Source organism: Callospermophilus lateralis, chromosome 4 (assembly GCF_048772815.1).
Source record: "Callospermophilus lateralis isolate mCalLat2 chromosome 4, mCalLat2.hap1, whole genome shotgun sequence".
Classification (NCBI taxonomy): domain Eukaryota; kingdom Metazoa; phylum Chordata; class Mammalia; order Rodentia; family Sciuridae; genus Callospermophilus; species Callospermophilus lateralis.
Genome location: NC_135308.1, coordinates 97,560,580 through 97,588,040, shown reverse-complemented (window position 1 = coordinate 97,588,040; position 27,461 = coordinate 97,560,580). Strand labels below are relative to the sequence as shown.

Sequence of the window (27,461 nt, the reverse complement as noted above, 5' to 3'; positions counted from 1 at the left end):
TTTGGTATATATACACAGTAGAACATTGAGTATTTGCAGGTAAATGGATGGAGTTGGAGAATATAATGCTAAGTAAAGCAAGCCAATCCCAAAAAACCAAAGGCCGAATTTTTCTTTGATATGAGGATGCTTGTTTCTGAAACACTATTATATAACCCCTGAAGAATTTTCCTTTTGATATCAGTTACTGAACTCAAGGGCTCTACCACTTGGGAAGTGCTCTACCACCAGAGCTACATCTCCAGTCCCTGTCATTATTTTTTGAGACAGGGTGAACAAGTTGTGGAGGACCTAATTTGCTGAGGCTGGCCTCAAACTTACAATCCTCCTGTCTCAGCCTCCCAAATCACAGGGATTACAGGTGTGTCACTAGCCCTGGTGTAGCATTTTAAATTTTAAAAACCTTCCCAAAACATGTCTTTCTGTGAGGTTAAGAAACAAAGTAACAAAACTATGGTGATTTTTTTTTAAAAAATAAATGTTTATTTCAAGTATGAAAAGTAACATTAAGACATTATGCAAAAATTATGGTCAGCTTTAACCAGTATAAAACAAGAAATGAAAAGTTTACAATTTGGTATAAAATACTTAAGAATATATTGACATTCACAGTGTTTTTGAAAAATAAGTTTTGCTAATGTAGCTTAGAAACAGAAATATGTACAGTCCAAGTTAAATAAACAAGCCCTCAGCTGAGGAACAGTCATCCCTCAGGATGGACAGGTAGCACTTGTACAAGCCTTCTTAAATAATGTGGTTCAACAATGTCTAGGATCAAACACCTTATAGCTTCACTGACAAGTATCATCCATTTCTTATGTCTCTTAACTCACAAAGTTGTCAAGCCATTTTAATTAAGCAGTATAAATGAAACATATAACTGGTAACCAAACTCTCCGGATGAGAAATCTTTATTGTGGAAGCAATCCTGAGTTATATCCAGCAAGATGCTGAACAGAAAGTAACAGAACTTTCTAGTGGCAATTATAAAACCACATCTTGGGATTACTTTACAGGGCTGCTACCAAGGCTTCTGCTTCTTTTCTCCAGGTACATCTGTTTGTAGGTCTGAAACACTGAATCTTTTATAGGGTTTGGTACTTTCTCAAATCCATCTGCACTGAAGCTTCTCTTGCAAAGTCTTAAATTAGTCTCATCTAAAGAAACAGAAATGTTACTTTATTTTCTTTGTTACTCTTCATACATGACCAATGTACAATCAAAAAATTGAAGAAAATTATACATTTATCAACGGGACAAAAATGTTAGGAAAAGAGTTAATGAAGCGTATACACATGAGCTCTTGCCTTTCGTGTTTCCTCCTGTCAACCCCATTTTCATGGCCCAGGGCTGGGTTCCCTTACCTTTACCCTGGCTTAATAAAGTCATTCAGCTGGGCACTGTGGCACACAACAGCAGCTCAGGAGGCTGAGGCAGGAGGATCATGAGTTCAAAGCCAGCCACAGCAACAGTGAGATTCTATGCAACTCAGTTAGACCCCATCTCTAAATAAAATACAAAAAAGGGCTGGTCGAGTGCCCCCAAGTTCAATCTCTAGTACCAAAGAACAACAAAAAACCCCAAAAGATCCACATCCAAGGTACATTTTGTATGGATGTGACTTTTTATTGTGTGTGTGTGTGTGTATGCAGGAGTGCATTTAATCTCAGCCCTTTTTATTTTGAGACAGGGTCTTGCCAAGTCCTTGAGGGTGGCCGGGAACCTGGGATCTTCCTGCCTTGGTCTCCTGTGTTGATGGGACAACAGGTGCTTGTATATGCTAGGCAAGTCCTTCACCACTGAGCTACAGCCTGAGCCAGTAATGGCTCATGTTTCTTTGTCAGCAAGGTGAGCTAGATTAAGTTTATTTTTTAAAAAAGTAAACTGACTTCTCTCTTTAGAACAATAAAATCTCTGGTCTCTTAGGGTCACTTCAGCTGCTTCTTCTTAATATAGCTTTTTTTTGGAATGATGGAAGTGGCTCCAGGGAGCCCAGCCAAACACGTGAACTTGGAAAAAGAGACCCACAGATGGTGCTTCTCGTCCAGGTAAAGATTGTGCAGGTTGATGAGCGCGTGCACTGCCTCCTCCACGGAGCCCATCTGGATCAGCGCCAGCTTACGGTTCTTTTTGAAGAACTGGAACCTTCTGACCACGCCCCCAGTGCTGGAGAACAGGACTTTGAGGTTTTCCTCTGTTCGGGAAGGTGGGATGTTGGAGAGGAACAGGGTGGCGGAGGGCGGGAAGATGTTCTGGAGGGATCTGGAGTCGGGCTTCTTAAAGCGGTGCAGTGGAGAGTTGCTGAAGTCCTTGGTGAGGCCCTGGCCCTCCTGTACCTCGTGGGGCAGATCTAAGCTCTGATGCTTGGACAGTATGATGTGGATGGGCTTCCTATGCAGTTTTAACCCATTCAGGTGCTTCATAGCCAGCAGGGCCTGGTTCCCATCTGTCATCTGCACAAGTGCGTTCTCCTTGTTGAAGAACATCTTTATCCGCTGCACATCACCATAGAGGCCGAAAAGAATAAAGAGGTTTTGGAGTGTGACTTTTTTGGGATTGAGGTTGCTGACCAGCAGAATGGAGTTCCCAGGCACTGCCAGGCTTGGGGTGGGCAACAGGGCTGGGGCTCTATGCACATTAGGATTAGAAAGAACCACGGCTTGAGGAATTGTAAAGGTTGGAGGGAACCCAGCTCCTGCATACAGAGAGGTTGTGGCCATGGTCTGTTCCTGTGGAGGGTGGCTGTCCCCAGAGGGCAGGTCTGGGCGTGTGTAGTCATGACTTTTGTCGTTGTTGTACTTGACCTTGAGGTTGGTGATTTTGGAGAAGTAGATGCGTAGTGTGCAGTAGCCATCAAGGATGTTCTGCCTGTTCAGTGACAGCTTGGCTTGCTGGGCGCTCACAGGATCTGCATACTGCAGTAATGCCTGGGATTGGTTGTTGCTGATGAACTTGATGATTTTCAGGACTGTGCCAAACTTGGAGAAAGTCTGGTGCAGTACATCCAGGGTCACAGGGAAGAAGACGTTCTCTATGATGATCCTGAGAACAGGGCTGTGCCCAGCTATTGTCATGCCTGCATCCACAGCTGTGGCCGAGGTCAGGTTCGCTGAATGGACAGAGTTCCCAGCCTGCAGGGCCAATTCAGCTTGTGCTGGGTCTGGGGAGAGTACCTCGCCCTTGGTAACTTCACTGGGCAGCTTGTTGATGTGGATCACAGGGGACTGGACAGTGGCACTCTTGCTGTCACCTTTGAACTTCTTGCTATCATTTCCGTTTGCTGCAGAGGTAGAGCTGCTGCTCATTATAAAGGGTCCTTCAGTGACACACGTAGAGAAAAGCTCGTCAGAACCCTGATTCGCGCAGGTCAGGTTCGCCGAATGGACAGAGTTTCCAGCCTGCAGGGCCACTTCAGCTTGTGCTGGGTTTGGGGAGAATACCTCGCCCTTGGTGACTTCACTGGGTAGCTCGTTGATGTGAATCACAGGGGACTGGACACTGGCACTCTTGCTGTCACCTTTGAACTTCTTGCTATCATTTCCGTTTGCTGCAGAGGTAGAGTTGCTGCTCATTATAAAGGGTCCTTCAGTGACACATGTAGAGAAAAGCTCGTCAGATCCCCGATTCGCGCTAACTGCTATGTCTGGGTCAATGCAGTCCATGGCACCAAAATGATGTCTCATCTTTAAAATGGAAATATCCTAGCCTCTTTGAGGATTAAAATAACTAACTTGTAAATTGCCTAAGAGGAGGGAAACTCTGACCTGAGGGCAAGTCCAGCCTGCTGTCTATTTTGGTAAAAAGTTTACTAAGAACTTAGTCTCCACTAATTAATTGAGCAGTTAGGCTAAAAACCTGAGATATCTAAAACGTTTACTATATGGCCTCATATAGGAAAAATATGAAAACCCCTTAGCTAACTCAAAGTGATGAGATTTACTTTTTTTAAAAGGAAATAATAGACCCCAGCTTCCTAGCCCATATGGCATGACAGAAAAGTGGAGAATGCCCTCTTACCACTCATAAAAACATTGAATGACTAAAAGGATATGGATAAAATCATTTCTTAAGCATTAAAATCATAATCTAATTTACATGGTTTCAAATAATATAATTAATAGACAATTTTACCTGTTTCTTGGATGGTTTCCTGTTTCCTTTTCTTCACAGTTACACATTTTATCCAATCTTCTTTTGTACTTTTTATTCCTGAAACTATTTAAATATTTATTTTCAGATCTCTACATATTGTTATTCATCTCTTTTTGTAATATAATGAAGAAATATCACATTAAGTTGAAAATAGATTTTGGAATACACCAAGATACGTTAGGGCCTGGAAAAATGATGTATGAAGTGCTTGAATACCTCCAATGAAAAATTAGCTATTTTTAATAAAAGTTTCTCTTCACATTCTGTATTCGTTTCCCTACGGGGGCTGAAACACAGACACACCTGGGGTATTCAAAGAAATGAGAGGGCAAGCCAGTCCTATGGCCCATCTACTTTATGTGGCTACACCCAAGGCCTCAGGTTCTAAGGACCCAAATGAAATGGATTATTGAATCATCCACATTTAACAAATTGAATTCTGTATTCTCATCACACATTCCTCTCACCTTCCATGAAAACGTACCCTGTTTATGCTGAAGCTTTTTACACCCCAACAGAGAGTCAGAAAAACACAGCAGAGACAGATTTTTACTCAAAATCCTTTAGGTTTCCAATCTGGATTTCTAAGCACAGTGCTTTATGTTAATAATCACAACTCCTGAATGTTCAAACATAAATGAGTACAACAACTAGCCAGTCATTTTCTCCTTTATTCCTGCTCTGCTCATGGCTGCCACTCTGTCTTTAGTGACATAAGTCACTACTGGATGACACTGCTTTCTGGTCCCCATTTCATGTGCAGATTAGATGTTACCATCTGCACTTTACGGAAATAGTCATTGACAGTTTCAAAGATGAAAATAAATTGATCAATTTCTATATGAACAAAAGGAACTTCCTACTAACCATTACATGTCTCCCAATATTTAGAATAAAATTTCAATTTACAGGACTGCTTTTAAATTATAAGTCAAAAAATATTTTCGATAATATTATCATTTCTTAATTTTGGCAATGGGGATTGAATCCAGGGGCAATTTATCACTAAGCTACATCCCCAGCCCTTTCATTTTTTATTTTGACAGGACCTTGCCAAGTTGCTGAGACTGGCCTCCAACTTGTTATCCCAAGTGGCTGGGATTACAGGCGTGCACCACTGCACCTGTTTTTTTTGGTGGTGCTGGGGATTAAACCCAGGGCCTCATGCAAGTGAGGCAAGCACTCTACCAACTGAGCTATATCTCCAGACCTCACAATATAACTTGATAGTAAATGACATATCTGTATTTGGCAAATTTTATGATTTTATGTAACTCTTGTCATTACTATGAATTTACTATAATTTACAATAAGGGAGCCACAAATCTAAAACAAACATTGCTCAAGGAAACATTATCCGACAATAAGAAACAGTAACTGTGAAACACATTAACATGGTTCCCAGCCACCTAGAAAGCACAAGGTACCAGCTCTTTTATCACCTACACCACTTCATCATGCTGTATACATCAAGAAAATTATACTTCACCTTGCATGGGGGCTTGCTCTTGCTCCTTAGAATGAGGCTTCTGATCATTCCCTTTTTTGACAGAGTTTTCATTCTTTAACAGTACATCTGGACATAATTTAAACTCTAACATGTTTGGTTTTACTGTGGTGTCTTTCACAGGAGAAGAGTTCTGAGGGTTCTTTTCCTGCTCTTTGTCTTTCTGAAGCTTTTGGGGTGGTGAACTGTCATACTGGGTGAGACAAATGCTTTTCTGTTCCGTGCACTTAAACGCAACTCTGTTCAGATACAATTTTCTTTCTTTGTTTGCTTGGGGAAGCATTTGGTGGAATTCAACTTCACTACTTGTATTGGTGGATTTTTGGTCGGCTTTGGTTTTATCAGTACACATTTTGTCAGGCAGCATGTGCTCAGCTCTTCGTTTAACATTCCTTGAATTGTCATTCTTAGACTTCTCAGAATGGTGGAGTTTGAGGCTTTTAACATTGCTGGTCAACACATTTGCTGGTTCTTTAGAAGCCTCTGTACTGCTGCCTGGTTTCTCATTTGGTTTCCCAGAGTTCCCCATCTGCACAGGAAGCTGACTGGGCCTCCCATCAGAATCATGTGGTACATTGTTAACACATGTCTTCTCTGATGTTTTGTTGGCCATCCATTCTTTATGCTTCTGCCTTTGTAAATATTCCTGTGGTGTTATGATTTTCTTAGATGAATTACACTTCAAGTTTGAGGACTTTGTGTTTTCTTTAACAGTGTCTCTCTTGTTAGGGTTTGACAAAATATTACAGAATTTGAGTGCACCTCCCACATTTTTCTTCTGTTCCTGTTTATCAGATTTTTCCTTGTTTATCTCCCCATCAAGTATGTTCCCTTGGTCTAACTTTCTTTCTTCTGTATGTCTTTGTTTGGAGCTACCTACCCTAAACTTAAATTTTTTCTTTTCTGGTGAAAATGAATGTCCCAAAGAACCATTCCTCCTATGTAGCTCTTTAGTTTTCACTTGGAGTGGACGAGAGTTCTGTGGTATATGTTTCTCCTGCTGGTTTACCTGGGAAGCTTCTTCACAAACCATTGTCATTTTATTAGTCAAGTGAAAAGACACTTCATGAAATTTCAATTTTCTTTTTCTGGTATTACTTTGCAAGTCATCTTGTTTGTTGCCTTTTGGTGCAAATTGACAATTCAATTCTTTTTCTTTTAGGGAGCTGTCCTGTTTCGCTTTAGATGTGTCCTTTTTATCGCCATCACATTTAGAGAACTGATCAGGTAATTCCTGTTCTGTCCTTAGGGAGCAGTTCTTTGTTTCACATGTGTTTTTTATACTCTCACCACATATTTCAGGAAAATTTTTTTTCTCAGCCACCAGAGTAAGAGTTGTCTTTGGATTATCTGAAACATTAAATTCAAGGATAGTGATATCACTCTCTGAGGTTGTCTCTCCTTGTTTACAACTCTTGGTCTCCAAAGGAGAACAGTGATCCTTCCCTTTCTCTTCCTCTGTGGTGGAACTCTTGATGAAATTACACTGGCATTGAGGCACTCCTTCATAGACCGTTGTGAGCCAACCCAATGCACAGCAATGGATTTTGTCTTTTTCTGGGTCCCATGTTACAGAATCACAACTGGCTTCTGAGGTAGTTGCTTGTGGGTCAGACAGGCTCCTTTCTGCTATAGGCTTCTCTGTCTGAGATTCTGCCAACCTATCTACCTCACAGGCTTCCTCTGTGTCTACATCACAGGGTTCACCATCTTCGGGAAATAATTCTTTCATTTGTTCTGAGCTTAATATGGTAATTTGTATTTGGTTTGTGGAGTTCTTAGAATCACAAATGGTTTTATCGCCAGTTTGATCTTTTGAGATTTGACCTGTCACTTTTTGGCCCCCAGACTTTTCACATAAGTTCACAGCTTCAATGCCATAGGGAAACTCTTTTAGAAGTTCTGAGAGCTGGTCATGTAGATAAAACATGGGTGTGTCATCATCATGAATCTCCTTTCTTGCAGGATCTTGGGTAGTGACATCACTGGCTGCCTTGATTTCTTGAGGGTAAATACTCCGCTGAATCTTGGGGGGTGGACAACATACATCTTCACCTGTGCTTTCCTTTTCAATGGTTTGTTCTAAATTGCTTTCCTCTGGAATTTCTCTGTTTGTTTCAATATACTTAAAAGATAACGACCCTGGAGGTTCCAGTGACTCGGAATGATCAACTGTTTCATGAGGAACATCTGTGCACTGCACACATTCATCTCTTTGAAAACCAAGGTCCTTATTTGTAGTGGTATTATCTACTTGTTCTTTTTGTTGACTGCTATTAATCACTTGCTGATAGGATGAAGAGAGTTTTTGTGGGTCGATCTTTTCCAAAGGGGAAGAGTTGAATATCTTTGCTATTTGAGAATTATAAGTTACATCGCCTTCAACAAGAGAACAAATATTTTCAATCAGTAATATATCACTCTCAACAGAAATGCTGTTTGATTTATATGAGGTTTGCTGATCACCCAGAGGACAGTGCTTTCCTTGACTGGTATTAGGCATGTGTTCTGAATTACCACTAGTTGACTCATTCTGCTTTTCCTTCAGAGTTAGTGGAAAAGCATTGGTTGATATTGTAGTATTGGCTACTGGACTGTTAACATTGACGTTCACTGAAGCATCCACTATTTTATTTTTTTCCATTTGACTTTGTAAGCTACAAATACTACCTTCTTTGATAACTGGAAACACCAGTTCAGGTAAAGCTTCAGGTGTCATTCTTTTGTGAGGCAATGATCTGACATTTGAAAGAATCAAGGGTGACACAATAGCAATCTGAAGTTCTGTCCCCTTGGTTACATTTGCACCAGAAGAGTCATAATTTTGTGTTATCATTGTCAAGGTTGTTTCCTGGGATGACTCGGCCCTTTTATTCTGAGAATTTCCTTCAACTGAAGAAAACCCCTTCTCATCACCCTCTGTAGTCATTGAAATTCCATGCGCAGTTGTGTTTGTTTTTAATTCATTACACTGTTTTTCCTTTGAAGGTTTTGAAGCTTCTTCTGTTGCTGTTGTTGGTGTCTTCTTCCAAAGATTAAGACATGTTGTTAGCAATTCCATGGAACAGTGACTGTCACTTTTAGCAGATATTCCTTGGGTTGAGAATTCAGAAGGCTGAGCTGGTTCACTACAAGAGCTATTTGCTGTTTTCCTATAACCCATTAGAAGATTTTTATTAATTCTAATTTTCCTTGAAAGTTCTGAAAACTTCTTTTTAATTTCTACCAATGATTTAATATCTCTCACTAACTTTTCTTTTGTGTCTAGTACCGGATTTGAAGCTGGATTGCAGGAATCCATTCTTTTCTCTTGATTATTTTGAGCAGGAGTCTGAACACTATCCACAGAAGATCTAACTGGTTCATTAAAAGGCTGTGCGATATTAGTCTGTACTTTCAAATCACAGAAATTTCCAATTGTGTGAAAATTTTCACTTATGTTTGGCCAGAGCTGATGAAAGCCTTTAGTTGAGTCTTTTAGTTCAGATGAGTACACTTCAGGACTCTGAGGAACTTCCATAGGCAAGTTTTTTATAACATGTTGAGAATTTGGCAAAGGCTGGCTTCCATTTCCGGAAGGGTAAGGAAGAAGAGGAGGGGGTCTTTTGTTTGTTTGTGTAGGGTATTGACATGAGGACACAGGCAGAGTCTGTGATGACTGTAAAACGTGCGTTAAGGTTGGAAGCTGACAATTTTTAACTTGAGATGATGTAGATAGCATGTTTTGTTTCTGAACAGTTGGCTCTTGTAAATAGCTTTGTGGTGCAATGTTTTGTTTCTGAACAGCTGGCTCTTGCAAAAAGCTTTGTGGCTTAATGTTTTGTTTCTGAACAGCTGGCTCTTGCAAAAATCTTTGTGGCCCAATGTTTTGTTTCTGAACAGCTGGCTCTTGTAAAAATCTTTGCGGTGAATAAGAGTATTGCTTTGGAGGTCGTCTATAATCATGATAAGTCTGTTCATTTGATGTATACTGTTGCATCCAATCAACCTGTCTATCTGATAGTGATTGGCTAAGTCCCTGATCTCCTTGAAAAGTTACAGGAGCTCTTATAGAATTTGAAGTGTTCATTTGTAGTTGCAAAGAATACTTATCTGATGATACAAGTTGACTCTGTAGTGAATGAGCATTAGACATATTAGTTCCAACATCAGCCTGATGACATACAGTTGCCTCTATATGAGAAGGCATGGAATTCCTCATTGATGAATTCAACCATACATTTTGCGAAACTCCTGAAGACACTTGCAAATTATGATTTGGTTGTCTGGGTCCAGTATATTGTGTGCATGTTATTCTTTCTATTGATGTTTGTGAGGCCATCACTGTCCTGTTTTGCGTATTAGAAACAGGAATTTGAGGAGTATTATAATTTCTGGTATTTTTCACTGGTTGTAAAACTGGATTTGAATTACTGGGATACTGTGAAACTGGATTTGAATTACTGGAATACATGCATGCTTCATTATTTCCAAGATAGCTGAAAGAACTTGGAGATGTTGTATTAAGCTGGTTTATAAAAAACTGGTGCAGAACAGATGACTGGCTTTTATTATATGGTGGTGGTGGTGGTGGTGGTGGTAACATATCACCTTCTGGCTTTGCATTCCAACTCATGACTGGTGTGATATGGTAGCAGTGGAATAAAATGTTGTTTTTGAATATCAGGAACCTGCAAGAAATAAAGATTTGCTATTAAATTGATCTTCTGCATAGACAGGATTTCTAAAAAAATTAGTAGCTGGGACTGGGGTTGTGGCTCAATGTAGAGCACTTGCTTAGCATGTGTGAGGCACGAGGTTTGATCCTCAGCATATGTGAATAAAATGGAAGTACTGTTTTCATCTACAACTAAAAACATTTGTTTAAAATTAGTAGCTAACTATGTCTATCATAATTACTGAAATTTGAGACTAAAAACCACTATAATCTTGGAAAAGGAATAGCAACAAAAGCTGCAATAAGAAGACAACAATTAAATGTATAGAATGTATAAGAGGCATTATTTACATGACATGGTTATTACTGTTATTTAAGTGGCTATCACTTTATGTTCTACTTGTTATTTTTGGACAGTGCTAGGGAATCGAACCAATGGCCTCCTTCAAGCTGAACATGTGACATACCTGAGCTATGTCCTTAACCCTGCTTTTGCTTGTTTTCATAAGCTTCTTATTCTAACTAATCTGTGCTAGTTTCAAGCAAAAAAAACAAAACAAAGAAAACAACAATAACAACAAAAAAACAGAGTACATTACTTTATTCTAGACATAGCCTGGAAGGGTGAAGCATGCCTGTAATCCTAACCAATTTGTGATGACAAATGAGGCAGGAGGATTAGTTGGAGGTCATCATGTAACTGAGTACAAAGGACTCTTGTATTCAATTCCCTAAACAAACACTGGTTCATGCATAAAATCACATTCCTATAATCCCAGCCACTTGGGAGGTGAAGTAGGAGGATCCCAAGATCAACATCAGCCTTGGGCAACAAAGACAGACCTCAAATTCTCAGAAAACCAAAGCATCTTGTATGAATCTTAAAAAAGAAGGGACATCCAATACCATGTGCTGGAAATGTCTCTCAAGCAAAGTCAAGGGGACAAGAAAAGCAGGCCTGAGTTGGAAGCAGTGGTGCAATCCAGGAATCCCAGCAATGTAGGAGATTGAGGCAGAAGGATCATAAGCTTAAGGACAGTTTCAGTAGCTTAGAAAAACTTAGTAACTTGCCAATTTAGGAAGATCTGTCTCAAAATTTAAAAATCAAAAAGACTGAGGATATAAACTGCCCCTGGGTTCAATCCCCAACCCCCATACAAAAAACAAAGAAAAAGAAAGTGGTTTTTCTCCCAAAACTAAACATCTCGTATGTGCTTTTACATTTGTGCTGAATGTTTCTAGAAATGCCTATATGTAAAATCAATGTGTCAAGATACACATAAAAATAATTTTGATAAAGTGACAAACTATTTCAAAAAGGTTAAAATAGTTGGCACTCTCACCAACAGTCCATTGATAAATCTAGAAATGGACAAATGCCAGTGTTGAATCCCTGTAACCTCACCAACTTGGGAGGCTGAAAGCAGGAAGATGTCAAGTTCAAGGTCACTGTCAGAAATTTTGGGAAGCCCTAAGCAACTTAAGGAGAACCTGTCTCAAAATAAAAAATAAGACCTGGGGATGCAGCTCAGTACTTCAAAGGGCCTCTGGGATAAATCCTCAGTACAAAAAATTAAATAAAATGAATTTAATTGTAATATCCCCAGTTGGAGTCTATTAGGTAGCTGGTTGTTGATGGGGAGTGATGCACAGAGGTGCCAGAGGGTAAGTGGTGAGCAATGTGAGAACATTTGGTCTGGAGTTTTCTCTCAAACACAGTCCGAGCAAACTAATACAGAGCCTACTGTAAACTGGGTTTTCCCCCACTCCCTTCTCCTTTTTTGCTAGCACAGAACTATAAACTAGAGCATATATAAGCACTCTGAAAACTCAAATTAGAAGAAGGGAGTTGTCATGATAGTTAAAACTTTTCTCAAGAATGCCTAAAGAAAGGGCTGGGGACTAGCTCAGTGGCAAAGTACTAGCCTACTGTGTGTTAGTTAGGGCCTGGATTCAGTCCCCAGTACCCACCACAAAAACCTGTTTTAGTCAGCTTTTTCACTAGTGTGTGTGGTAGAAGGACAAGGCGAGAAAAGTACTTCGGGACATAAAAATCAGGAAGCAGAGAGAGCTCCACTCATCAGGGAAAAATAGATATTGCAAAGGCATGCCCTAGAGCAACCTACCTCGTCCCAAGTACTCCACCTGCTTAGACCATTCTAATAGATCAACCACCAGTTAATCCATCCAAGTGGATTAATGCACTGATTAGGTTAAGGCAGGAGTTGAGCCCAACCTCAGCAACTTAGCAAAAACCCTGTCTCAAAATGAAAAAAAAGGGCTGGGGATAGAGCTCAGAGTTAGAGCCATCCTGGGTTTAATCTCCATATCAGAAATCAATCAATAAAAATAACTTATGTTTCCATAAAACTAAAATATATAATGAAAATATCATTAAAGAAATTAAGATACTAAATTAAGCAATATTCTTTTAGCTGGGCATGGTAAAGCCTATGGTAAAGCCTGTAATCCCAGCGATTTTTAAAAAATAAATGGTTGGGGATGTTAAGTCAGTGGTAGAGTACCCCTAGGTTCATTATCCAATACCATAAAAAAATTCATCCAATGAAAAACAATAGTGTTATAAAACTCAGAAAATGGCAGATATGAACCCAATTATATCAAAATAACATTAATCAATCTAAAAGACAGAGATACCAGATTGGATAAAACTACCCAACTCTACGTAGTTTGTAGGAGACACACACCTTAGATTTAAAGAGACAGATTAACAGAATGGAAGAAAATCATCATGCAAACAGCAGCCACAAGAAATCTCCTATTTTATTTCTATAACTGAATACCACACCTTGGGTAGTTTATAAAGAATAAATATTTATTTGGCTTATGGTTCTGAAGGCTGGAAAGATCAAGACCAGGCAGCTGAATATAGTGAGTTTTTTCCTGTTGGTGGGGACTTGATGGCATCTTAAGTCAGCAGAAGGCATCCCATGGCAAGATGTAGACCAAGCATCCAAGCTCAGATTGTTCCTCTAAACCTTAATTACCTCCCAAAGGTCCCACCTTCAAACATGGTAGTTTCTACTGACTGACTGAACACCTCACATGGGGATTTAATTTCAACATGATGTTTAGACGGGGGCATTCAATCGATAGCAGCTGGAATGGCTACACTACTACACAGACAAAATCGATTAAGACACAGGATCTCAATTCCCTACTTGCAATGATGAATAGAAAAATGGCCAAAAATCAGTAAGAAAACAGAAGCCTTGAACATACACACCCACATCCTTTCCCCATTAAAAAAAAAAAACAAAAAACTGAAGTACCTAAGTTATAGGAGAGGGACTAATTGTCTGCTAGTTGTAGGTAGGACCTGTCTCTAGTCTTTGACAGTTACTGTGGATTGGACCCAGGTGTCCAAATACTCATGAAGTTACAGTCAGCACACAGGCCTGTAATAGCAAGCAGGTGCCATCAACACACTGACTTCTTTTTCTTTATATTTACTTTTTGGTGGTACTGCAGTTTACACTCTACCACTAAGCCACATCTCCAGCCCTTTCTTTTTTTCATTTTGAGACAGGGTTTTACTATGCTGCACAGGCTGTTCTTTATCTCCTGCCTTAGCTTCCCGAGTTGCCAGGATGACAGGAGTATACTACAGTGCCTGGTATCATTATAGTCATTTTAAAATTGAGATATAATTATTAAATATATTTATGGTGATATATAATTCATGATAATTCAAAACATGTATACTATGAAAAGCAGAAGAGCCCCATGTCATCAACTGATTTTGCAGTGTTGGCAAAAGCCAACATGGGAAACATTCCTTGCCAAAAGGCAAGGATGTTAACAGCACTGACACTAGGATCTGACACTTAACAGTTACCCAATATTTCAGTACAATGGGCTTCCTGGGTGCAGCAGGATAACTGATGTCCCTAGCACTGTAACAGTAGGATAGCTACAAAAATGTTTCTAGCTCTATACCTTTTTAATACACAAAAGAAGCCTCTTGATAATTCATATGCCTTGAACAATTTACAAAGTCCCTGTACTTTAACTTCCTGATTATGAGACCCTATATCATAAATTTGCAGAGCTAGTTCTGGGTCACTGTCCTCCATCAGAGGGCAGTGTCCCATCTGGCCCCAGCTTTGCTTAAAATTGTCTATTTTCTTTATTTCTGTATTTTTCTCCATCTCCAGTAGCCTCTTCTCAAGATAGTCTGTGATGCTGTGTGGGTCATGGCAGTATACAATGAATAATGATCAGAGTACATGCATGTCCTTAAAGGCAATCATTTTAATATTTTGGAAGCTTTTCTCCTCTTGTTTTTTGAAATAAGGCATAGACTGATGGATTGTACAATCAAAAGAATGGGAAGTTAGTTGATATCAATATACACTCTACTGTCATTTTATATCTAAAATGAACAAATAAAAATTTTTAAAAGAAGAAATAAGGCATAGATTATTGTTAACAAGTTACCCTAATATGCAATAGAAAACCAGAAATAATTTTCTCTGTTCCCCACGCCCCCCCCCCCCCGACTTTCTGGTACTGAGATTAAACCTGCAGCCTTCCACATGCCAGGCAAATGCTCTACCAATTAGGTAATTCCCAGTCTTTTTATTTTGAGACAAAGTCTACCTGCGTAGACTGGCCTTGAACATTTGGACTTTATATCTGTAACAGGTGTGGGCCACTAAACCAAGCCTCTGTTTTTGTGCCCCTTTCTTAACATCCTCTGTCCCTTCATGCCTCTTTCCTACCTGCCCTTTCCAGTATATAGTGACAACTATTTCATTCCATTCTTCTATGAAATCAACTTTATACTTGTCTTTCTGTACCTGTCTTATTTCACTTAAGATAAGGACCTCCACTTACCCAAGTTGCTGGAAATCATTTTTCTTTGGGGTTAACAATATTCCATCACATATACCACATTTTCATTATCTATCTGTTGATGAATATTCCAGTTTATTCAGCATCTTGGCTATTAAAGGGACTAAATTCTTAGACTCTGTTGTGGGGAACTGTCCTAGGATACCCTTCATAAGATACGGTGTAGGTAAATGAGCAAACCTGAAACTCTGACTGGAAATATGGGATAGTCTTCCCTTATTCGTGGATTTGCTTTTCAAGACCTAAAAAGATTTAGTGGAAAACTCCAGAAGTAAACAATTCACAGGTTTATTATTATGTACCTTTTTGAGTAATATGATGAAATCTCACAGCTTTCTGCCCACAATATGAATCATCCCTTTGTCCAGCACGTGAATGTATCTACTCTGTACATGCTATCTACCTGCTAGTCACTTGGTAGGCATCTCAGATAGATGGTTTTCAGTGCTTACATTCAACTAATCTTTATTTTACTTAAAAATGGCCTGAAAGCACAATACAGAGCAATCGTGATGGTAATTCAAGTATGAAAAAAAAAATTCTGTAAAAGTGCTTCCTTTAAGTGAGAAGGTGAAAGTTTATCATAATGTACGCACAGTAAAAATATAGTATCCAGTACAGCCAGGCATACACCTATAATTCCAGCAGCTTGAGAGGATAAGGCAGGAGGATCACAAGTTCAAAGCCAGCCTCAGCAACAGTGAGGCACGAAGCAACAGTGAGACCCTGCCTCTAAATAAAATACAAAATAGGGCGGGAGATGTGGCTCAGTGGTTGAGTGTTCCTGAGTTCACTCCCTGACACCAAAAAGGAAAAAAAAGAGAGAAAAGAAAAAAAATATCCAACACTACTCAGTTTCCATCTGGGAGTCTTGAATATATCTCCCCCACCAATAAACTGGAACTACTATAGTTAGCATAATTTGGCCCTAATAATCCCAATCATCCGCCAACAAGTTTTACCATTTGCAAGATGGACAATTCTAATGTGCTAATGCTGATAAGTTGTGCTGGCCCTAACTTCGAGACAAGCAGTCCTTTTTGAGGTTGATAAAGTGCCATAGCCCAAATTTAAGAATTCAGGGTCATAATTCACACATTCCTACTTTATATAGAATCTGGAGACTTTCTGTATGTCATAATGATAATATTACTCAGCATCTTTTACTTATAAACCATGGTGGTCGATTTTCTGGTAGAGAAGAAAGCTAAATCTAAGGTTAAATTTTACTGTCTAGAATTTTAAAATTTGGTGCTGGAGATGTAGCTCAGTTGAAGAGATTATACCATGTTTAATTTGCTCAGGGTAGTGATGCATGCCTTTGATCCCAGGTACTTGGGAGTCTGAGCAGGAACATGGCAAGTTCAAGCTCAGCCTGGGAAACTTGAAAAGAGACTAAAAAAAAATAAAATTCTGGGGATGTAACAAGGTCCTGCATTCAACCTCTTGTACCATAAAAAAAGAATAATGATTAATTCATTTTAGAAGTCCAGCTGTGGGCTGGGCACAGTGGCACATGCCTGTAATCCCAAAGACTTGGGAGGCTGAAGTAGGAGGATAGCAAGTTCAAAGCCAAACTGAGCAACTTGGGGAGACCATGTCTCAAAATAAAAAAAAACACAAAGGGCTAGGGATGTGGCTCAGTGGTTCGGCACCCCTATGTTCAATTCCAGGTGCCCCCCCGCCTCCCCAAAAAAAACCTGGTTGTGGTACAATGAGCCTATATTCCCAGTGAAAAAAAAGAACCTCCAAACCCTGCCTCCTGTAAACAGACAATGTCTATCATTAGATTTGACAACTGGGGGATTTAAATCTTAGATGGCATTACTACTGCTACTATTTCCTGTGAGAAAACTGGAAAGACAGCTAGTTGCTTCAAATTCAAAGTGTAGGAAATTGTGAATAGCAAGCTGTGAGTTGCAAAAGTCATTTGTGATAAAGGAAAAAAAAGGGATATGAGTTTCTATAAATAAGTGGTAAATATAATTACTATGGATGTGAACTTACATTAAAAATTTATCAAAGATCTTGCTGGGTGGGAGGTAAATGCCTATAATCCCAGTGATTCTAGAGGCTGAGGCAGGCCTCAGCAACTTAATGAGGCCATAAGTAACTCAAGACCTTATTTTAAAAAATAAAGGGCAGGGGATGTGACTCAGTGGAGGAATACCTTTAGGTTCAATTCCTGGTATCAAAAAGAAAAAATTCTTTTTTTCTTTTTTTTTTTTTTGAGAATTTATTTATTTATTTTTTTTAGTTCTCAGCGGACACAACATCTTTGTTTGTATGTGGTGCTGAGGATCGAACCCGGGCCGCACACATACCAGGCGAGCGCGCTACGGCTTGAGCCACATGTCCAGCGAAGAAAAAAAATTTTTTTTTTTAAGAAAAAATTCTTAAAGATCTCACTAAGGTTAAGAAAATTCTTGTGGGGCTGGGATGTAGCTCAGCAGTAGAATCTGTTTAGTATACTCGAACAATCCACTTTTATACAATATTTTTCTTACAAGAGAGCTTGCTAACCTGTCTATACAAGCTAAACAAATTCACTAACAATCAATGCAACCCCTCTCCCCATGTGACTTTTGTCTTTAAAACCTCTTTGAAATCGCTACAGAAGCACATTTTCAATTTTGCTTAAATTTGTATTACTGCAGAATGCAACAGTGATCAGCCTAAAATAACTCATTTCTTAATTTATACCTGTTTCTAAGAGTTGACAACTCCAATATTACAAAAAGCAACATTTCTTGTAGACTATTCACTGATGTTAAAGCCAGGATTTCTCACTGAAAAAAACTGATCTGTAATAAAAGTATGTGGAAAAAAAAAATCATACATAATATTAAAACAAACAAACAAAAAAATCAACAAAATCACAGATGCCAACACTTTGGGGTTAAGTCACTTTTCAGGAATTTCAGAAGTGTCATGATTTAGTCAACCTATAGTAGCTCCTTTTCTATTCTTAGTTAAGAAATTACACTATCAGGGCTGGGGATGTGGCTCAAGCGGTAGCTCGCTTGCCTGGCATGCATGCGGCCCGAGTTCGATCCTCAGTACCACAAAGATGTTGTGTCGGCCGAAAACTAAAAATGTTAAAATTCTTTCTCAAAAAAAAAAAAATTACACTATCAGTCCTTGAAATTGGACTTCTAGAATCAATTGTTCTAAATTTTATATTATTTATTTCAAAATTCTAGCTAGTATTAAAAAAATAAATAAAAATTAAAATGTAACAGTTAACATATCAAGAACAGCACAAGGCCAGGCGTGGTGGTGCATGCCTATAATCCCAGTGACTCCCTAGCTGAGGCAGGAGGATTGGAAATTTGAGACTAGCTTCAGCAATTTAGTGAAGCCCTAAACACTTGAGACCCTGTCTCAAAATTCAAAAAGGGCCAGGAATTGGCTCAGTGGTAAAGCACTCTTGAATTAAATCCCTGGTACCAAAAAAGAACTGTGCTGAATGCTTTGATTACAAAATCTCATTTAAGTGTCCTAACAAATGAGTTCAACAATCCTCCCTTGGGTGTAGCAGTGGTTCGTAAGGGCAGACAACTCTATACAATTCCAAAGACACAGGCCAAAAACACAGATCAGGCTGGCATGATGGTGCATGCTTATAATCCCAGCCACTTGGGTGGCTGAGGCAGGAGGATCTGAAGTTTGAGGCTAAGCTCAGTACCTAGGTCCTCCACAATTCAGTGAGAACCTGTCCTAAACTAAAAAATAAAATTGGCCAAATTTTATTGTTATAGTGTACATGTATATCGAATATGTAACAAACCCATCATTATGTACAACTATCATTATTGATTATATATATATATTGTGTATGTATACTGAATATGTAACAACAAATTCCATCATCATGTATTAATAATATGAAAAAAAACTAGACTAAAAAAAACAAGTAAAAAAATAAAAAGGACTACAGATATAGCTCAATGATAAAGTACACCTGGGTTGAATTCCAAGTATTAAAAACAAAAAAAAAAAAGACAAGATTATATTGACTCATGGTTTCCTTCCTTCCAATACTAGGGATTGAACCCAGGGGTGCTGTGCTGTACCACTGAGCAACATTTCTAGACCTTTTTATTTTGAGGTAGGATCTAACTTGCTAAGGGTCTCACTAAATCACTGAGGCTGTCCTCAAACTTGTAATCCTCTGTCCCAGCCTCCAAAATCATGAGGATTACACAACCATGTCAGGCTTGGCTCCTGGCTTTAGAGGTTTCAGTCCATGTTCATTTGGCCCCATCACTGTGATAATGCAGAACATGATGGAGCACATCTGCTCACCTCATTTCTGGGAAGCAGAGAGGAAGAAAGAGGGATAAGGGACTAGATATAGTTCCAAAGCCATGTCCCCAAGAACCCGCTCCCTTCAACTTGGTTCTACCTCCTAAAGTTCCCAATAATCCATTCAGCCGTGTTTCCCTCAATGCATCCCACAGATGAGCTCAGAACCCTCATGATTCCCAAAAGTCCCACTTCTGTATCGCTATATTGGGAACCAAGCCTTCAATAGATGGCTGGGAATCGGGAATCGTTCCTGATACCAATAACAATGGTGAAAGAATGACTGCTTTCCCTGTAAAAGATCAGGAGTAACATGAGGATTCCACCTTGCCACTTCTATTCAATATTTTACTAGAGGTTCTAGCCATTGCAGTTACACCCCCAAAGTATCCAGATTGGAACTGAACTAAAACTACCCTGTCATTTGCAGATACATAATATATAGAAAATCCTATTAAATCCACTAAAAAACTAATAGAATTAAGAAACTTGTGCTGGGGATGTGGCTCAAGCTGTAGCGCGCTCGCCTGGCATGCGTGCGGCCCGGGTTCGATCCTCAGCACCACATACAAAGATGTTGTATCCGCCGAGAACTAAAAAATAAATAAAAAATTCTCTCTCTCTCTCCTTCCTCCACTCTCTCTCTAAAAAGAAAAGAAAAAAGAAACTAGTTTGACTGGGTTACAGAATAAAAATTGAGGATTTGGGGCTAGAATCATGGCTCAGTGGTACAGTGCTTGCCTAGTGAATGTAAGGCACTGGGTTTGATCATCAGGACCACATAAAAATAGTTATATCCATCTACAACTAAAAATATATTTTTTTAGAAATTAAGGATTTTACAGAAATTGAAGATTTCATCCTAAAATTCATATGAAGAGAGTGACATGAGAAGATTCAAAACAATCTTAAAAAGGCAAACTTGGAAAACTTATACTTGAAATTTGAAACTTAGTACAAAACAGTAAACAAGAACACTGGGGTATTCATGTAAGATAGGCTTTGGTCAATAGAAAGCCAGAACCCATAAATAAACCCTCACATTTATGATCACTAATAAGGAATAAGTACATTTAAAAACAACCTAGCTGGGGCCGGAGTTATGGCTCACTGGTAGAGTGCTTGCCTAGCATGCATGAGGCACTGGGTTCGATCCCCGGCACCAGATACAAAATAAATAAAATGAAGGTATTGTGTGCATCTATAACTAAAAAAATTTTAAAAATAAAAAACTAGCCATATGTACATGAAAACATTTTTAACTTAACTAAGCATCAGGAAACTGCCTTTAATCTCAAGGGTTGGGGCAGGAGGATCACAAGTTCAAAATCAGTCTAAGCAACATAGCAAGGCCCTAAGCAACTCAGTAAAACCCCATTTCTAAATAAAATATTAAAAAGGGCTAGAGATGTAGCTTAGTCATCAAGCGCCCTGGTACCAAAAAGGAAAACAAAAATAGCAATCTGCTTATGGTTTCTGTTTAAGAAATCACCCCATCCAATTAAGTTTTAACAGTGATATTTTCATCTCAAGACTCTACAAAAGAAGCCTTGTAATTTGATACATCTCAAGAGAATCTCAAGTCATTGTCATTAAATCTTGGCAACTATTTTTTATAACTTTGAGCACAAAAGGTACAGCTCTAATCTCATTGGAGAAATTTGCTTCAACAGGCCACTCTCCCAGTTTCCCTCATGTACAAGTACACTTGGGGCATCAAGAACTTAAGCACTGCATAGCTGCCTTCCTACATGCACTTAGAATTCTTCAAGGTCTATAAGATTACCTTTTTCTCTAAAGGCCTCCTGTTGGGGTTTGAGTGTGCAGAGTTTAGCTCCCTCAGGCCTGACATTTTGCAAGAGCTGTGGCTATGATTTAGGTCAGCTGAGGCAAACCTCAGTTAGGAGGAGGAAAAGTTCTCTTCCCCTTATCGCAAGTCACAAGTTCTGCATGGTTTGGCCAAGAGGAAGAAGCTTCCTGCATACTTGTCCTGGGAACAGTACATTCTAAAGAAACAAATGCATCCTCAGGAGATTAGATAATGTCTACAAAGAACTTTAAGAGGGTACTTATCAAATAAACAGGAACGATCTGAATTTAGCTCTGTGTATCCGCTGAGGCATGAAATTTGGGCAATGTGGGTAAAGTGTTATTGAAGAATTGCTTGCTTTGTTAGAAGAAGAATATAAAAGGAACTTGCAAATAAACCTCAGCATGCAGTTGCAATTGCTGCCTTTGCTCTGCATCCCCTGTGTCCTGGTTATTTCGCGACCCTTACCCAGGGACCCTTACCCAGGGACCCGAAGGCTCTAGACGTTCACAGCCTCCCCCTAATGCCCCCCACAAAGTCTTGCTAAGTTGCTGAGACTGGCCTCAAACTTGTGATCCTCCTGCACCAGCCTCCTAAGTAGTTGGGGTTACAGGTATGCCCTACCACACACAACTAAAGGCTTCTTTCAAAATCAACTTATATTTCAATAGCCAGGGTTGATAAACTATTCTTGCTTTATCTCAAACTGAATGCTTTCTATGTCAGGTTTACACAGCAGAGTATGTCTCCAATGAAAAGGAAGCGAGGTCTGCTTAGACAAAATAAGGATTCAACTAAGTTGAAATAAGTTCAACTCCATAAATACATTTTAAACAACATTAGACCAATTCCCTAAGGATTTAAGCCCCTATTATATCCAAGACACTGATAATCTAGAAGGGAAGAAAGATTCCCATACAATCAAAGGTAACAGGAAAGAACAAAGCTTTGGGGCAGGATGCCCTGGCCAAGATATTTATTAGAGGTAATTTTGACTTTAAATAAGCCTGTAGAGGGGCTGGGGATGTGGCTCAAGTGGTAGCGCGCTCGCCTGGCATGCGTGCGGCCCAGGTTCGATCCTCAGCACCACATACAAACAAAGATGTTGTGTCCGCCGATAACTAAAAAATAAATATTAAAAATTCTCTCTCTCCCCCTCCCTCTCTCACTCTCTTTTAAATAAATAAATAAATAAATAAATAAGCCTGTAGGTAAGACCAGATGTGGCTCAATAGTGACTGGTACTATCTAACAAAATGAAAATCATGGGGATCTACAGGGATGGGTTTAAAATGACACAAATCTCCATAAATTTACTTAGAGCTTAAAAAAAGCAAAATGAATTTCTGTAAGACAATGTTAAACGCATTAGGTCACAAAACACTTCCTCTAACATGACAATAGCTAATATGTACTATCATATGCCCGTAGCTGTTCTATGAGTATTCCATGTATGAAACTCATAACTGATCACAATAATCCCATGAGGTATGCATTTTTTGTTATTCCATTTCACAGATAAGAAAACTGAAACAGAACACTGCTGTGAAGTTACATAGTCAGCAACAGAGCTGAGACCTTAAACAAAGTAGTGTGGTATGACTGTGGGGAACAACAGCCTTCATCATTACATAAGGCTTCCTAATACAAGTTGTGTGGTTACTAGAGATAAGCCTCACAGATAATTGCTTTGGCTTTATAGGACTAGTTCTCCCAGAATGGTGCTCTCCCATGACCACCCATGCTAAAAACATTCAATATAGGCATAGTGGTGCACACCTGTAATTCCAGCAACTCTGGAGACTGAGGCAGAAGGATCCCAATTCAAAGCCAGCCTGAGCAACTGAGACCCTCAATAACTTGGTAAGATCTATATGCAGAAAAAAAAAAAAAAGAAAAGGAAAAGGATGTTGATGATATAGATCAGTGGTGAATCACCTATAAGTTCAATCTCTATTACAAAAATAAATAAATATAAACAATCTCTTCCTGAGCTAAGGGTGTAGCTCAGTGGTAGAGTGCTTGCTCAGTGGGCACCAGGCCCTGGGTTGGAGGGGAAAAAACAAAAAGTGGGTACGTGTTACATATGGGAAATAACAAACCCCAAAATAGTGTGGCCTATGAAGAGGAAGAAGGCAACACATTGATCCTTTCCCAATACATTCTTTCCCAGTGTCAAAGAATGTATTGGGAAAGGAGATATCCATCAAGCCTAGAAAGACAGTTTCTGGAGGAGACCAAAGCATTGATCCTTCCCAAAATAAACCCTTTCCCAGATACTGATCACTCACCCCAGACCCTCCATCTAGCCTGAAAGAACGACCAGACAAGGCTCGTTGTCGGAGAAGTGCCCATTTATTGAGGAACAGCTCTGCATATTTATAGAGCCAGGGTGGTTTGACAGTTATGACAGTTTAACAGTTTGACAGTTGGCACAGGGCACTTTCTGATTGGTGGGTAAGGATCATGTGAGTCAGCAAGGCTAGTATGATTGGTGGGTAAGGATCATGAGTCAGCAGGGCTCACCACTTGGTGGCTCTTCTGGGGGGGATGGGGAAGTTAGTAGTCTGGTGGGTAAGGATCATGTGAGTCATGTGTGTCAGCAGGGCTCACCACTGGAGGGCTCTTGTGGGGGGGGGAGTTAGTCTTGGGGGGGGGGGAGGACTCCCAACATAGCTCAGTAAAAACAGTTCTCAATTTCCTGAGTGCCCAAACTGACAAACTCATTATCCAATGCTGATCGATTGAATTAACATTTTATTCCATAACAGAGAAGTTATTCTACAGTGTGAATAATTACCTGGTTAAATCAAGGTCGGTGACATAATTACTTTTAAATGACTTACTCTTTAAATACTGTGTTTACATGTCCTTTCACAGGTCAATCCCTTCCACCCAGAGCTTTTGTTTCTTCGGTTCTAGGGACAGCAAAAAAAACATTTTGATCAATAAAAAGCACATTGCTGTGGATAGTGAATTCCTTAAGACTGCACTGAAGGTACAATAAGTTCACTGAATTCTTATTAAGCATGCTAAAAACGGAAACATTAAACTGGGTCTGTCCACAAAATACCAGTAGGTTGGTTCGAATTCATGTGCTCCTCCAGGCCCACTATTGTCCTATCATTCCAAAACAATAATACTTTAGCAATTAAAAAAAAAAAAAAAACTTTCATAGTAAATGTGAATTCGACTGTACAGGAATGAAAAAAAAAACACTAACACCTCAATATAGGTGCACAGTTAACACTGAAATCAAACGGGCCAAGTGCAGGGGTGCTTCAGAGGAGGAGGATTTGAACCAGAAGTTGGTTCAAAACCAGCCTGGGCAATTTAGTGAGATCCCAAGCAACTCTGCCAGATCCTGTCTCAAAATAAAATATTAAAAGGGCTAGGGGACTGGGGATATTGCTCAGTTGGTAGAGTGCTTACCTCTCATGCACAAGGCCCTGGTTTCAATCCCCTGCATCACAAAGAATAAAATAAAATAAAAGGGATAAGGATGTGGCTCAATGGTTAAATATCCCTGGGTTCAACCCCCGTACCAAACAACAACAACAAAAACAAACATGATTTGATACAAAAACGACAATCACTAAACAAACTCTGAGGCTGGTCCATTAAAATGCACCTCAAGCTCATATTCGTCATTTGCCTTTATTTTCAAGGTAGGTATTCAAAGTACTACTAATAAACTCTTGGCACAGAAATGATTCCCCGAAAGCTTGCTGCCAAACTCTGGACGCTAAGGACCTTTGCTTAGAGAATCCCGCGTCCCTGGAGACCACCTAAAGTGGGTATGCATTTTAAAATGCCTCGAGGAACTAACTATTAGCAAGGAATAATAGAGCATCTTCTGCACACACGCCTTCATAGGCCAACTGTAGGTGCGTGCAGAGAAATTCTGTTCCAGGACGCATTTGCTTAATAGGGCCGAGAAGGAGGGAAACCTAAATAGTAAAAACAAACAAACATACAACAACAAAAAAAAAAACAACCACAAAGGTTCTTCTTATCACTCCAACCACGGGACAGAATTAAAAGACATAATAAGCAGCACTTACAAACCCGCCTGACCAACCGCCTCACAGTTGAACAAAACGCGTTCACGTCCTCGCCGGCCGCGACCTCTAAGGTTAAGCACATCGAAATTTAAGGAAAGCAAACACCGAGGCGGGGCCCTCCCGACGCCGGGCTGGGCCTGGGCTGCAGGGCAGGGCCGACCCACAGCAGCGGGCAACACCGAGGGCGCGGCGCAGCCCCGGGTGGCGGCCCGAGGGGCGCGCGCCTGGACGCCTAGGTACCGAGCGGTCCGACGGTCGGACCTCGCGCAGAACAAAAGCGCTGGGCCGCGGCGCACAGCTCAGCCCGCCAGCGCCTCGGGCTCCCCCTGACCCCGCCCCGCCTGGGATCCCCGAAGAGGAGCCCGGGGCCGGGGTCCCGACCTCACACTTACCGAGAAGCGCTGAGGACGGCGTTCAAACCAAACCCTGAGAAGCGGGAGAACGCCCCCGGCCTCCTGGGACCCGGAGTTTAAGTCAAGTCGGGCCCGCCCCTAGGGGTGGGGCGAGGAGCGAGACTCAGGCTCCCAACAGTTGAGCCCCGCCCGGGCTGGCGGCAGCGCGTGCCCCGCCGCGGTCCTAGTGCCCGGTAGATGAGCCTCCGCTACGCAAAGCTCAGCCAATAGCCTTAGGTTTGCAAAGCTCTTTCATTTGTTTGTTGGGATAACTCGAGCAGTCGGATAACTTTAATTTGTGTCCGAATTGTTATAGAGGAATCGCGTGGAGCTGAAGCGACCATGTGATCCCCTGTGTGTACCAGCAGGAAAGATTGCAAACCAGACGCACAGAATAGCAAGCAAGAGTTTATTAGCGGAAGCCTGCTATGGTGGTGATATGCCTTTAATCCCGACAACTCCAGAGACTGAGTGTCTCATTGGGCAAAGGTGCGACTTATGCAGTTGAGGGGGAGAAATTAAAAAAAGGTCCACCTGCTTCAGCGCTTTTCAATGTTTTATTCACTCACATTACTCAAAACAATTTCACTCTATAGGTTCTTAACCAAGAAAATGGCAATCCTTCATGCTGGGCACTACAAACACTGCAATAGGCACAATTAATTCAAAGCAAACAATTCTAACTCTAAGGAATGCAAACACACTTAATCATAACAGACCTATTACAGATATTTCTTCTGCATGCTAAGCTTAAGTGGTCCTTGCTTAGCATCTGGATGGCCATTTTAAGGAAAAAATTTCGCTTTCTTACCCAGGGGTGTTTTTGAGAAAGGCTCACCACTCATACCAACCCAAGCCCTAACCTCACATTAGTACCTGCCCAGCTCTAATTCCTGAGCCTGCCCCATAAAAGTCCCAGAACCCAAGCTTGTTTTGCCTCTCTCTTTGCTATAGACAGACGGCCTTTATTTGTCAACTCTGACAAATACACGCTCATGTGTATCTCTGCCTGGTCTCCATCTTTCATTTCTCACTTACCCATCTCTCCTTCCTCACTTTCCCTTCAAGTGCTAAAGTCTTAAGGCTTAAGTCCAGCAGATGCACACTCACTCAGACGGCAGTGATCAAGTCTGGAACCGAATGAGGCTTCTCCTTGTGTGGAGTTGAAGACTGGTTGAGGAGATGGTGGTAAAGGGATGTGGCCCTTCTCTCCACAGTCAAGAGGCTGCTGTAGAGTTTGACAGCAGTGAGGACAGATGGAGAGGATAAGGCAGATGAAGAGAGGAGTTGAGATGTCAGTCCAGGTCCTCATCAGGTTCTCAGGCCTGTGTGCATCAGTATCTGCTAGCTTAAATGTCTGTTCATTTGCTCCATTATTTATGCTGAATTTGGGAGCATCTGCACACCCCTTTGGTCCCTATTAGCTGTTACCAGGTTTCTTAGTGACATCTTACATCTTAGAGTCAGTACATAAGGTCTGGTTGTTTCCACCCAGATATTACCCTTCTGACTCCTTATCAGGTTTAAGGCAAATGGCATGTTTATGTAAAGTGACTTCACTCTGATTCTTATCAGGGTTGTGGAAAGTGACTTGATTTATCAGGCTATGCCTGATGACATTGGAGGGCTCTGTAGGCTTGTGCCTGGTGAGACTGCAGGTTTATTTTAAAATGGAGTTGCTTAGGCTAAGGCT

General features: G+C 40.4%; 1 protein-coding gene across 12 annotated transcripts; it reads right to left on the bottom strand.

The window, feature by feature from the left end:
• Positions 1–536: 536 nt before the first annotated feature.
• Resf1 (retroelement silencing factor 1) lies at positions 537–25,844 on the bottom strand. Of its 12 annotated transcripts, none has more exons than XM_076854279.1 (8): positions 25,769–25,833; positions 25,377–25,442; positions 24,745–24,775; positions 24,159–24,230; positions 23,092–23,182; positions 5,642–10,329; positions 4,132–4,215; positions 537–1,157 (listed from the first exon to the last, which is right to left on the bottom strand). In XM_076854279.1, exons 6-8 carry the CDS (start codon positions 10,272–10,274, stop codon positions 1,006–1,008), a joined length of 4,869 nt encoding a protein of 1,622 aa, XP_076710394.1. In that variant the 5' UTR covers positions 10,275–10,329; positions 23,092–23,182; positions 24,159–24,230; positions 24,745–24,775; positions 25,377–25,442; positions 25,769–25,833; the 3' UTR covers positions 537–1,005. The 12 variants fall into 12 exon arrangements, with proteins under 12 accessions (XP_076710394.1, XP_076710383.1, XP_076710393.1 ...); XM_076854268.1 differs by having other exon boundaries at positions 1,069–3,583; XM_076854278.1 differs by having other exon boundaries at positions 1,069–3,547.
• Positions 25,845–27,461: the final 1,617 nt, after the last annotated feature.

What these genes read in the sequence shown, in the direction of transcription:
- Resf1 (XM_076854272.1), bottom strand. Translation starts at nt 10,274, where the DNA reads ATGAGTTGGAATGCAAAGCCAGAAGGTGATATGTTACCACCACCACCA. An exon ending in AGAGCAAGCCCCCATGCAAG is followed by an intron (nt 4,216 to 5,641) that starts GTGAAGTATAAT and finishes ATATTTAAATAG; the next exon opens with TTTCAGGAATAAAAAGTACA. An exon ending in GGAAACCATCCAAGAAACAG is followed by an intron (nt 3,584 to 4,131) that starts GTAAAATTGTCT and finishes GTGTCACTGAAG; the next exon opens with GACCCTTTATAATGAGCAGC.